We start from the raw sequence: 12,630 nt of genomic DNA on the forward strand, positions 1-12,630 counted from the left end.
ATGTCACAAAGGCTGAAATGAGTGCTAGAAAGCGCAAGTGACTTACTTTGCAACCGATGACCCCGAATAACTTCAAATCGAAGTGGTTACCAGAAACGAAGGAGTGATCAGAAACAGTAACTGCGACCCAAGACGTTAGTAGTAGCCGAAGAGGATATAAAGGATGAGGGTTTGGGGAGGCCCGAGAGGCTACAGAGAGGCTGAAAAATGAACGTCGTGTTGTAACTAAGGATAATGTCAATGAACCGACAAAGTTACCTCTACTGAGTTTGAATCAAGATGAGGTCTGATACTGTACATCAGAAATTAAAGTACAATTTCAAAAAAGAACTGTTGTACTGACATGCTATCTACATTTGAAAGTATTCAGTTACTTGCCGTTATACCAGTCAACGTCTGAGACGCTTGGTAGGGCGACAATCACTCTCACTAATATACTGGTCCTCATCCACGGCAACACTTTCATCATCAGATGTAGACCGCTCCACAAACGATATTGGTGGGATAAGATCATCAGTGTGAGCAACGTTGGGCCATGTTGATTTGTGCACAGCTCTAGAAGCCAGCTGGGGTGGCGGGCGTGACAATGGTGGTGTTGATTTAGGCACAGATCTAGAGGCTGGCCGGGGTGGTGGACGTGAGATCTCTACAAAAACTTGAACGCGACGACGACTAGCAGGAAGAGCAGAATGAGAAGGTGCAGTAGGATGAGGAGGTGCAGTAGGATGAGGAGGTATAGCAGGACGAGTAGAAGGTGAAGCAGAGCGAGTAGAAGGTGTGGCAGGAGGTGAGGGGAGACGGCGAAGACCCTTTCGGTCAATGTTACCGTCAGCGAATGCACGTCGACCGCGAGGGTGGATGGAATGATGTGACGGTGCCTCTCCAATGATAATCGGGTCTTTGGACATTGTGAGGCGTGTGCGGCCAGCATCACTTGTGACGGCTCGAATAGTGAGGGCGCCTGTCTTGAGAGCGTTGACCAGATTAGCACGATGACGGAGGGTCAAATCATGTATTCCTTTGGTCCGAGTGAGTGTGGGTCGAGTCTCGCCAGGCATCAAAGTCTCGTCCGGATAGTTCACAAGGCAACATCCGAGCCGAGCAAGTTCCTTTGGGAGAGTTTTCCAGGGGAAGTCGTTTTGAGTGCGGCCATGCAGGGTGCCACCGACAGACGCTGAAATAAAGTCAAGATTAGTGTAAAAGGGAACTAACGAAACTCACCAGCGAGGGCTGCTATACCACCCATGATACAGGGAATTCCATCCAGTGCCTTCCATCCGTCATCGACTTGGAGACTGGCATTAACCCCACTAACTTCTAAGTCCTCTGTTGACACTGCTGCATCCACGAGCTAGAAGTGATCAGCGGATTTTCGGATATAAAACTGACTAGAGAACTTACGAGGTGAGTAATTGTAAAAGAGTGCGCGTCCGTCTGCATGGCAGCATCAACATGCAAGGGTCTAGATATGGTCGTAGTCATCTGCAACAGAGTAACAGGGTACGAGAAAATAGTTAATCGATAACACACAAAAGAGGCCATAGAAATCTTCGGAACATGGATAATTATAGTAAGTTTGAACTTCGAAGAAGCCTCGAAGCCACCGAAAAGCTCAGGCGCCCCCGATTCAAGTATGGAGGGGCAACATGAACATTGAGGGTGATATGGACGGTCTGGGTACAAGTCTATATAGACTTCAGGTCTGGACTTTGCGGTCTGGGTCCAGGTGGCGATGCCCAGACGGAGTTTGAAGCTGTCGGCGCCCCCCGAGCATGGCTGACCACTCCCACCAGTCACATCACGTTGTGTAATATTGTTTGTCAACACTGGCGCAGATAGTGAGCACTGGTGCAGATATTGATGAACTTACTTGCATTAACAGTCTTGTCACGCACTTCACACTTCACTGGGTCTCGCTAGTCACTGGTGGCAGGTGTGAGTCCTGTCATTCCGTCTTCGGTGCTTCTTTCTCATCGTTCTCTATTCACCTCTTTCTAGTTTGCCATTCAATATTCTTGCTGGGTCGCCTTGGCATTTCACTCATTACCTCGCCCTCAAACAGTTCAGGCTCTTTGGTACTGGCGCCGATGAGTGTTGTGATGTTTGTATTTGAGAGTGCTTCTCTCTTATTGTTCTCTCTTCACCTCTTCTAGTTTGCCATTTAGTATTCCTGCTGGACTGTACATCACCTGGGCGTTTTACTCGTTACCTCGCCCTCGAACATTGAGTACCATATCTTCGTCTTCAGTGCTTCTTTCTTATTGTTCTCTCTTCGCCTCTTTTTAGTTTGGCATTCAGTATTCTTGCTGGGTCGCCTTGGTGTCTCGCTCGTTACCTCGCCCTCAAACAATTCACGCTCTTTTGATTGGCGCCAGTGAGTGTCGTGATGCTTGCATTTGAGGGTGTTTCTCCATTGTCGTTCCCCCTTCACCTCTTCTAGTTTGTTATTTAGTATTTAATATTCCTGCTGGGCCGTACATCACCTTAGCGTTTCGCTCATTACCTCACCCTTGAACTTTTTACACTCTTTTAGATTGATATCCAAGCTTGGTTACCCTCCATGTGGCTTCTCGTCTAATCCTACCTGCCCTCTGTGAATCTATGAAATTGTATAATACATGAACTTAGTGGGAACTCTGACACGGTGAAGCAAGAGGAGGATGAGCCTTTTGGCAATGTCGAGTACGTGATTGATACTCCCTTATTTCACGCAATATCTAGGCAAAGGATTCGGAACCCACAAAAGGGGAGGTTATCTACTCAGACGATGATATGAAATCAGATGCAGACTCAGAGGAGAAGAAACCTCTTTCGAAGAGAAGCCTTCATATATAGTAGATACGGGTATCGCTGCCAAAGTTACGAGTTTGTCCAGAGGCTCAATAGAGGCTCCTGCAGGGCTCCCGCAAGGTGTAATGATATTTGTGAGCCAATCAGCTTGAATATATAAATCGTACTGAGTAAAAAAGACAAACATACAGGCATTCTCTAGGATTCAAGGTATCTGAACTAGCCTCATGGGCTCTAACAGCACGCCCCATTGTGTTAATACCAGATTTTGAAAGAAAACTCCATGGCTAATGGTTGTATTGCATTTCTCTAACTAACAGGGCAGCACAGTAGTACGAACTTCATAGCGACTATGATCTTGGTATGTACCATCGTCACGATTCATCCAATTATCATGGGCAGGCGAGCAAAATACCTCACATTAGACGAGAAAGCAGCTGCCTCACAAAGACATAGAGTAACATATTCTCAGTCACAACGGTGAGCATTATAAAAATCTTGTCTAGGTTTGATTCACATGTTTTCGCTATTATAGAGGCAAAATGGCGAGGCAAGCTCAGAATGCTTGTGCCTACGCCAAGCGTCATGGTCGACGCGGACCTCATACATTCAAGATCCTGTCTGAAGCACCTCTGACATCTTCCTTGTTTCACTTTGCGGCTCTCCCCCTTCCTAATTCTTATCTCTTTCACCAATCCCTTGCCGGTTCAAACTTGATCGACGAATCCGACCTCTTGCAATGGGACAAACCACCTCCTTACAATTTCCCCAATCCACCCGACTCTCCAGAGGAAGAGCGTTTCACACAAAATCTCGTTGATGTGATGCATGGACGTTATTTGCGGGTTGAAAGGGAATCTTGTGCACACCGCACAGCCATGTATAGTATGGGAGAGAGTGACAGGCTTCTCAAAGAGATTCGAGACATGCAGAAGAGTTTGAGTGCAGGCTGGAATGAACTTCACACTTGTGTTTCCCGCTTGCAGGCAAGTGTGACTCGGAGACACAAGATCATGGCTGAATGCTACTGCCAGTGGGTAGCACGAAGGATCGTAAATTATCAAACGGAGAAGGACTTGCTAATTACTGGAAAGAATCCATATGTTTAGACATTGTACTACTTTAATTCAACTTGGCTCCACCCTCCATGCACGCTAGGATACTGGCATAGAAAGTACACGAGAACGTAGATAATGTCGGAGATTGCTCATCCCGTCCTCTTGAAGTTGCGTAAGTTGTCGTCCGCGTAGGACAGCAATGATTGTCGCTAATACCCATACACCACAATCATAACCATTAGTCTGAAGAGGTTTGACCTGCGTAAATCATCAAAAATGGAACACTTAGATGTGAGAAATGTCATTGAACTTACACTCAACGGACGAGCTGCCCATCCGTCCAGATCAACATGAACGTTCTTGTCTCGTTGACGGGCCACCATCAGAAGTCGACAAATAAATTTCATGACATCCTGCAAATCCATCAAAATGAACATCGCACGAAAGTGAAAGCGAACCAACTTTGACATCTTGTTTCCATGGTTTCCGTTCAGCTAGACTATCAAAGAGATGAAGCTCCTTTCTTGACAAGTAGATGATGCAAACAACCCAATGGCCGACACCAGATGGCCTATGAATTGGTAGAACCCACACATCTTTCTCCCAATAACGCATCCACGATGTATTGCGCCAGAGCATATCATCAGCTGCATTATAGCGAATGCGAGGAAGATCAAATGTAGAGAAGACAGCTACAGTGGGATTGGGCATGTCCATTTGCAGAAGGACGGCACAACCATTGATACATACGTCGTTAAGAAACGCAGTCGGACGAGTGAGAAAAGCTATGTCTCTCGGCTCGAATACTTGGCAGGGGAAGCCTCCAGTTGACGCCGTGGTTCTAGTAGCTGCGCATCCAGACACGATGACGTGCGAATCTTGAAATGGGGCATGAAAATCATCAATTAGGAGACCCTACTAATACATTAGTGATACTCTGGGCCTATCAACGATATCGACGTACCTCGGGGCAATCCCACACTATGTCAGCACAAAGATTAGACGCTACGTCTTGATCTTCATTGAACTCTGCTCCAGCACTATCACCTTCCAAAATGTCGGCAAGGGCAGCTTGCTCGGGCTCAACCTTCATGGTATCATCTGCCTCGAGCAGTGTTGGCCCGTCCTCGGGAACAGGATCCTGCACCGTCACACTGGTCAAATGAAAAGAGGGACTGAGAGGACCTCCAGAGTAGGTTATAGCCCTATCTAGTGCCTCTTTTGCACGGCTGCTAAACCGAACCGAAGATGCTAATGCATTTGACCATCGCACCTGAAGTCTGAGAAAATGTGAGCGCTTCTGTTGTAATGGAATGAGGAAGCGCTCATCTATAAATAAGAAATTTCGTCAATGAACCTTGAATGAATTGGTAATGAGAACCATACTTTCGGACAATCGGATTGAAAGCTCCAATGCTGTCAGCTCCTCTTCAAAGAAACGACACAAATTGTCAGCCTCCATGCCTAAGCGTTTTTGCTCCTCCCTGCACCGGTCACGTTTAAGAAGGGCACGAATTCCGTCCCTGATGTCTGAGTCTTCCAACCATCGAGGTACCTCTCCAATTGAGGGTGTAACCCAGACATCCTGCATTAATGTCTGGTCGCCACGTAGTTCAGCTAATTTTGTCGGGAGAGGAGTAGGAAGTGGGATATTCCAAGCAGGATTGTAGAGTGACTCTAATCGCTCACAGTAAGAATTGAACTTTCGGATTGCCGTCATGAGAGCAGGTTGGCGTTTGGCTATAGCTTTGCGAGTGTGTTGATGAAGTTTCGTCCCTGAACAATAAAGTTAGAATGGAGGAACAGTATACGCGAAGAGTTACCTAATGCTTGGTGGGACCCGCCCACAGCACGATCAAGTTTATCCCATTCAAAGAAGCTGGCGATAGCGCGCTTTCGAATATTGATCTTGAGATCACGTGTCATGAGAAGGACACGGACGAAGTCGAGACTAACTCCATTGAGCTCGGGGAATCTATCATGAACATTAAGAGAAGAGTATAATGCTTCGACTTTAGTCATGAGACGATCGTGGCCTCTTTGGAGGCTCTCGAGGGCATCGAGGGTGTCATTGGACGCTGTCTCCTTCTCCAGCATAGTCCTAGTAGTCTGCAGGGCTCGTTCTGACGCGTCCAAGTCGGCCTGTAGAGCGAGAACGGTGTCTAGCTCCTTCCTGAGGCGAGCAGGAGCATCTAGAAACAATCAGCATCAGTATTCAGTGCGTGCATATCATAGGCTTGCTCACGAGCACGAATCGAGAGCTGGGCTTGTCGTTGGTCAGCCCACTGAGCCTGCAAGTCATCCACAGACGTTTCACAGCGGTCAATGATGTCGAGGGCAGCAGAGCCCTGGGCCTTAATGCCCCGATTGAGACGGCGTCTGATCCAGTCTCCAAGGTCCGCTTTCATTTCTGACCCTATCGCAGTGGCTTGACGGTCGATTAACCAAAGACGGCGCTGGCGCTAAGTGACTCAAAATAGTTAGTATATTGTTTGGAAGAACAAAATGTAACGCACTGATGATGACCTTTCTACACCAATCAAGCGAACGAATCGCGACCATAACCGTTCAGTCCCCTCGCCATCAGATAAGCCAAGGCCTATGCAAATCCGTGGATTGTGCACCAGCTGACAGGCCCATTCATGACCATAGGCATGCATAGCCGTAGTCGCAAAGCGCAGACGTGAGACAACTTCAGGGGGGAGAATCTCAAACTGAAAATAATTAGTGAATGAATAGCGAATGAATAGCGAACAAATCTGATTACAACCGTGTACATACCTTTGAAAGCGACCGAGCGAGAACACAGCCTACATCATAGAGCGTAACAACCGTGGCTTGAGGAGGGAGTAATGTGAACAGGTGTTCTATCAGTGCTACCGAATATTTCTGCTGCTCTCCAGGAGAGTCGATATTAGCAAAAAATAAGGGAATGTCATGACGGCAAATGAGGGCCATTATTCCTGTGTCGTCGAAGCTGTCCATCGCAGCCTTTTGTTTCTTCCCATCGGCTGCTTCGTATGCACTCTCACATTGATCAATAGCTTCATCAGGCACAAGGGATGTGCGTAGCTTCGGAGGTCGTTTACGTTGTGCATCAATTCGGCGCCCGACCGCATCAACAAACTGTTTCGAAAGGAAATAAGTTGGTTCATAGAAGCGAGGACAGTCACCCGCAGAACGTCGGTGACGATGATGAAAGTTGCCATCCGTAGCAACATGTATGTCCCCACCTTGATCGACGGGTCTGCCATACAGTGTCCCACCAAAGCATGCTGGACAGCGCTGTGCGATAAGTGGAGCACATCGGCCAAAGTGTAAGACAGTTGATGTCAAACTTTCTTCATTGGTTACAGTAGGTGGTGGTGGGGGCCGGTGGCTTGCCACATAGTCTCGACTTCGTTGAAGGCCTGCGTCCACTTGCCGTTCAACTTCGACCTGAAGGACGTCGTACCACTGTACGGCGTAACCTAGGCCACGACGAAATGGTTCCTGCACAACGTCACCCTTTGAGCTAGTTTAGTAACGTGATATGTCATATGGATATACTAGTATCTTACCTGCGAGTCAGTCACTTGAAAACCTCGGCGTGAATAGTGTGTTTTAAGAGCCGATGCGAGAGCATTGATAGCGTCACAAGACCGCTCGAAAAGTGCGCGATAAAATGAAAGTAGATCAACAGATACCGCCATACGAGGTTGTGAAGGTGCGGTAGGGAATAGCCCATGATGAAGGAGGGCCTGCGGAAGGCTGGAGCATTCACAGCTGAGTACATCGATTGATTCAAATCCTGTTGGTACGTTTTGCACTCGTTAGCTCATCCAATGGGCCAGAAGCATGAGTACTTACTGTCAAAGAATAGGCACAATAAACTGGTCTTTTTCTGTGCGCAGGTGAGAGTCGCACATGCTGAGATCACTTTGCAAGTCTTCTCCAAGCCTTGGCCAATAGTGCGGGCATGATACTTCAATTGCGGGTCCACGAGGGTGGGTATGAGCTTTCGCCAGTTTTCGTATAACATATTTGTCGGGTTATCGGGGAGAATACGCCGCTTGTGAGGATTGCGCCCCAAATCTGCGGGCCTATCAGAAACCGTTTCTTCCGATGTCTCAATATCAGTGCCTGTGAATTCCAAGTCATCAAGAATGCTCGTGTGATTGATTCCACCAGCATGATCACCCAACACAGTACAATGAGAAGTCCCTGTTTGGGGGGGTGCATGATCCAATAGTCGTTGTATTTGAGCAAGTAGGCGACGCCGCTTGAGTTCTGCACCAGGTAACTCGACCAGTGTTTGAGTTTTCCTTTTATCTCTGGCTTTCCTCGGGCTTACAAAGTGTTGCCCAAGGCCAAAGGAAACGAGCTGAGCTTTACGAGTATTGAGGGATTTGGTTGGGGTCATGGCGAGAAGAATGCGTCAACTTGCACAAGGACCATAGTACATATTACAGACGCCAGACAGTGCCAAGTACTTTGATTATTAGTTATGATACATAAATAGAAACTCCCAGGCCTACCAGATGACCCTACAAGACCAGAGCCCACCAATGAGCCACCAAAAGCTACAAAATCAAGGACGGGAGGTCATCGGGAGGTGCTATAGGCTCGTGGGAGGGTCGCTGGAGGCGCAGGAGCTAATCCTATATGTAAGCTATTATTAGATAGGAAGGTGGGTGGGTCTTGCAGACGTGTTTCCCACAACATAGAAACCGGGTCTGATAGACCCTTTATAGGCACCGAAATGTCCTGCCTGAGGTGGGCGAGGCTGAGGTACTTCAACAGATTCCTTTTCTAAGGACATGTGTTGTAAGTTATGAGATGTAGAATTTCCAAAAGTACAACTCGCCTTCATGAGACTCCGACTTCGGACCAACGCTGGGATACCCCGATTCCTTGAACTGTCTTGTAACCTGACGAGCACTGAACGACTGACGCATAGCCCATGCGACAATTAGTTCTGGAGCGAGAAGTGCCATTATCATGATCCCAAGTCGCCGCCGTAGGATATGAAGGGTGTTGTCTTTGGGACTCGGAATATTAGGGTGAATGGCGGTGTAGATACACGCAAATATAGTGAGAACGGAGCTGGAGACGATTGTCCATCGAGTTCTTGTCGTGAATGATGGGGCTTTAAAACTGTCGCCAGTAATTGTATTTGTTGTATTTGTTGTAGGTGTAGCTTGGATCACTCCAAAGAGGTAGAAGAAGATGCAGAAAAGTACTACTAGTAAGCGCATTATTGGATGTCACTTTGGGGTGTATCGCACGCATCTTGTTCACTATTTGTATTTTACTGGTAGGCATCAGTAAAATGTACAATGATTGAGGGCCTGGCTTGCCTGATATTCGCAGCACTGTGACAAGGAAGTTAATGAATGTGCATAATGCAACTACTTCCGATCGGGAGCGTTTGAGTGATTGGAATGCAGGTGGAGCTCAGGCGCGAGGTGGACGCGAATTGGTTCCGCGGGATCATGGCAAACGTTAACGTTCCGTCCTTACATATATGTTACTAGTGCCATGGCAAGTAGCCGCAGTGCAAATTCGCAATTCAAGTACTTTAATCTATGATTCTCCAACTTCTTCATCGGGCTGTCAGTGAGCTCAAACGAACCACACTGCAGCGGTCCATCTGCCCCCAATAATATAACACACTCTTGAAAACTCCTTCAAGTCGCTATCTCACGGTGGCAGTGCTTGTCGATGAGCATGTCGATTCTTTGTTCGAACTTTGACATTCTTTGATTCGCAGGAGTCCTGACCGGTAGTCTACCAGTGACTGCGCCCCCTCTGTCTTTCACCGCTAACTGACGGCTGTGTTGAGTTGTGGTGCTTGCCTTGTAACCCTATGTTAAACTGAATCGCGGTAATGAAGTGTACATGCGGCTGCACTGGCATGTGTCGGCCCCACTGCTGCAACATACACAAGAGATTCCAAAGGCTGATAATGGTTCGCGTCGTTATATGCCTTCAACTTGAAAACTAATGTTTCATTATTCCAATCGCAGACTTCTATATATCTACCACGATAATTCCACCTGGTGAGCTTTTAATAGAGCACAACCAGACTTCATGCAGCCGGATGAATATCGCCTAGTAGAGATGAATATCCTTGGAGTTTCTCCCTCGGACGATCGCAAGGTGCATTCTACTCGAAACGGTTCGTATCCTAACTCACATGTAATTCAGTGCCACTCACTTGTCGACTTCCTAGATCAGATCAATATTCAAAAACTGGGACTTTGAGACTGGCGCATTTGCTGCACACCTGCGACGAGATTTACAAGCGAAATCTCTCACACAATGAAGGTAGGCGTGGCTATCACGAGTAACCTATGAAATGTCGTGCTGATTGCAGTTTGTCAAGGGCTGGACGAGGGCTTGTCACGGGCTAGATTGTATATGCTCGAACAAACGACACCCTTTGAGACACCCGGAGTATTCTACCTAAATGAACCACACCTTGTCAGTGTATCCACTCATCGGCGCCCTCAAGTCGATCACCACAGCATCGAAGGCTTTCTGGCGCCTCAAGAATGGGTTTGATGAGGTCCAACTAAACGTGTACATATACATATGAGCGTCTGTTCTAATAGCGTCAATGATAAGCACCTTTCGTGCAGTCGACAGTGATGATCCAGGCCTAACGCGTGTTCAACGGCAGGATTTAATTTACCTTTTCTTCGACCAACTACCGTCAAACTGGGTCGTTGGTTCAATGAGGAGTTTTCAGCCGATCACGATTCTTCTTTCTTAGCAATCCTGGAGTGGCTATGAGTGTTAGTCTTGCGTGTCCTTCGTGCATATCATAGTGATTGAGCGTCTCCGTAACCGCCTATGCTTCATTTGGCGTGCGCGTTTCCTGGTCCTGGTAACTCACCACGTCAAGGGTTTTCTCCTGAATGGTTGGTGATGAAATTATTTCATTGTACATTCCATCACACCGCACGAGAAAATTTACACCTTCATTTTCAAACGTCAGGATGCCCTTGCCTGAATATCACCGGTTGACATAATGAACGCAAGAGTAATGCCTTCCTCGCTATTCTGGTGTGTACTGCCATCGAAATGTTGAAACTCTAGCGTTATGGGGAATACTTATGGGCAACGAGTCGAGGAAGTGGGTCAAAGACTGCAACGATCTCCACGGGCATTGCCGATCGTCTTCAGAGGCGCCGGAGAAGCCAGTCGTTAGGACATCAATGCACCATTCACCATTCACGCATCAGCTTGAGTACTTCGTCAGGCTGTGGTAGAGTTCCCCGTTCACATTGAGTGTGAAACTACCCGTGAGCGCAAAGAAGCTGTATGGCTGAGTCCATGTATGATCCACGGATGCAAATGAGCCGCAAATGAACAAATGATTTAAAGTGAGACTTACCTTGAGATTGCTCTGAAAAACAAGCCTTCATCCCTGTTTTGGATCACTCCGCAAGGGTCCGAGTACCCGCATATCCTGCTGCGGGAATACATATGAGCTACTGAAGAAGAAAACAAAGTGCAAATAACTCACCTTCAGAATGTTGTGTGGGAACTTCGATGCGGGCATGGATGCAAGACAAGATGTCGAGCGAAACTTCATATTGCTCTACAGATGTTCTGGTACGCTCGTTAGCTAGTAGCACGGACTGAATCGCACGAACAAACTGGAGAGCATGACTCACCCTGGGGACGTTGCCCGAGTCATTGAACTGCCTTGTAACATAACGAGCGCTGAGCAACTGGGGATAGCCCATGTAACGATTAGCTCAGGAAAAACGAGTGCCATTACCATGATTCCAAGTCGCCATGAACTATCCATAGTACTAGTCGACTCTGTACGAAATGCTGGATGGATCACTTGAACAAGTGGCTCGACCAGATGCCAATTGAGCAGGATTAGATGTTGTACATCGACGTTCGGAATATATTGAAAGGATGGTTCCTGTCATAAAACTACGTTATTGACATGAGCAGCAATTGTCGAAGTATCAAAATTATCATACCCAGTGCGGGTTTTCAATCGGTGACTGCTCTGGGTGGCCGAACCGCTGTCGACGCTCACTTGGTTGAGGTTCCAATGTCTGCTCCATATGTTGGAGCCTCTGCCCGACGGAATCAGAGTCAAGCCGTTGCTCGAGACGGATCCTGGAATCATCCATCATCCGAACCAGTGTTTAGTTCACCCGGTCAAGCCTTGTGTGGATGTGCTCAAAATCCGAGATGGCAATATCCCTGCGCAGTTTTCTCATGATTGCTGTCGGCGTTTTATGTAGTCAGTAGAAGCTCAGGCTGCTACCAGAGAACACGACTTACAGGGGTGGGAGGTAAAACTGCTTCAACTTCTGAAGAAGGACGACTGCTTCTACAATGTCTTGGTTGGTTGGTGGATCTGAAGAAGACCATGGTCGCCAGATTCGAGATAACGAAATGAACGATACTCCAAAGTTGGACTACATTGTTGCTAATAGAAGACGATTATCGAACAACTGCAGGTAGTGAGGGGACTCGAGGTTGGGTGCATACCTATGGGCTTCCTATCATTGTCGCCTTCCATATTCGTGCATTACTAACCTCGAATGAACTCCTCAAACGTGACGTTGCTGCGGTTGTATTACTGGAGTGAAGCTATATATGCGTTGGGCACGTGTGAAACGCGACTCGGTGTAAAAGGACGATGAACTTGGGGCGGTGGTGGTTGTCAATGATGACGACAAGACTCAGAGAATTAGAAGTCCGATGTGCGTCGTGGCAAGTGGCTGCAAAATTTCAAAGCTTGTCTTCGCAACGTCTCAAACGCTGA

General features: G+C 47.4%; 3 protein-coding genes across 3 annotated transcripts; all 3 read right to left on the reverse strand.

Moving 5' to 3' along the window:
* Positions 1–389: 389 nt before the first annotated feature.
* On the reverse strand, positions 390–1,482 carry DFJ58DRAFT_729955 (uncharacterized protein; the record flags this gene model as incomplete). Its single annotated transcript, XM_041385812.1, has 3 exons — positions 390–1,174; positions 1,222–1,351; positions 1,402–1,482. 3 exons carry the CDS (start codon positions 1,480–1,482, stop codon positions 390–392), a joined length of 996 nt encoding a protein of 331 aa, XP_041241984.1.
* Positions 1,483–8,221: 6,739 nt separating this feature from the next.
* On the reverse strand, positions 8,222–9,331 carry DFJ58DRAFT_474296 (uncharacterized protein). The gene is made up of 3 exons (XM_041380555.1): positions 9,188–9,331; positions 8,695–9,141; positions 8,222–8,639 (listed from the first exon to the last, which is right to left on the reverse strand). The coding sequence occupies exons 2-3, from the start codon at positions 9,083–9,085 to the stop codon at positions 8,506–8,508; spliced, it is 525 nt and encodes a 174-aa protein (XP_041241985.1). The 5' UTR covers positions 9,086–9,141; positions 9,188–9,331; the 3' UTR covers positions 8,222–8,505.
* A 587-nt stretch (positions 9,332–9,918) lies between these two features.
* On the reverse strand, positions 9,919–12,384 carry DFJ58DRAFT_842992 (uncharacterized protein; the record flags this gene model as incomplete). The annotated part of the gene is made up of 14 exons (XM_041392903.1): positions 9,919–9,996; positions 10,048–10,058; positions 10,117–10,141; positions 10,311–10,404; positions 10,525–10,550; positions 10,729–10,841; positions 11,136–11,152; positions 11,230–11,329; positions 11,362–11,476; positions 11,513–11,569; positions 11,620–11,772; positions 11,834–11,975; positions 12,144–12,219; positions 12,354–12,384. 14 exons carry the CDS (start codon positions 12,382–12,384, stop codon positions 9,919–9,921), a joined length of 1,038 nt encoding a protein of 345 aa, XP_041241986.1.
* Between the last annotated feature and the right edge of the window lie 246 nt (positions 12,385–12,630).

Source organism: Suillus subalutaceus (genome assembly GCF_016647625.1).
Source record: "Suillus subalutaceus strain FC151 chromosome Unknown DFJ58scaffold_81, whole genome shotgun sequence".
Classification (NCBI taxonomy): domain Eukaryota; kingdom Fungi; phylum Basidiomycota; class Agaricomycetes; order Boletales; family Suillaceae; genus Suillus; species Suillus subalutaceus.

Bases quoted from the DNA above. Each gene is read 5' to 3' on its own strand.
- DFJ58DRAFT_474296 (XM_041380555.1), bottom strand. From the start codon at position 9,085: ATGCGCTTACTAGTAGTACTTTTCTGCATCTTCTTCTACCTCTTTGGA. The intron at 8,640-8,694 runs GCGAGTTGTACT...ACATGTCCTTAG, and splicing joins GAAGTCGGAGTCTCATGAAG to AAAAGGAATCTGTTGAAGTA.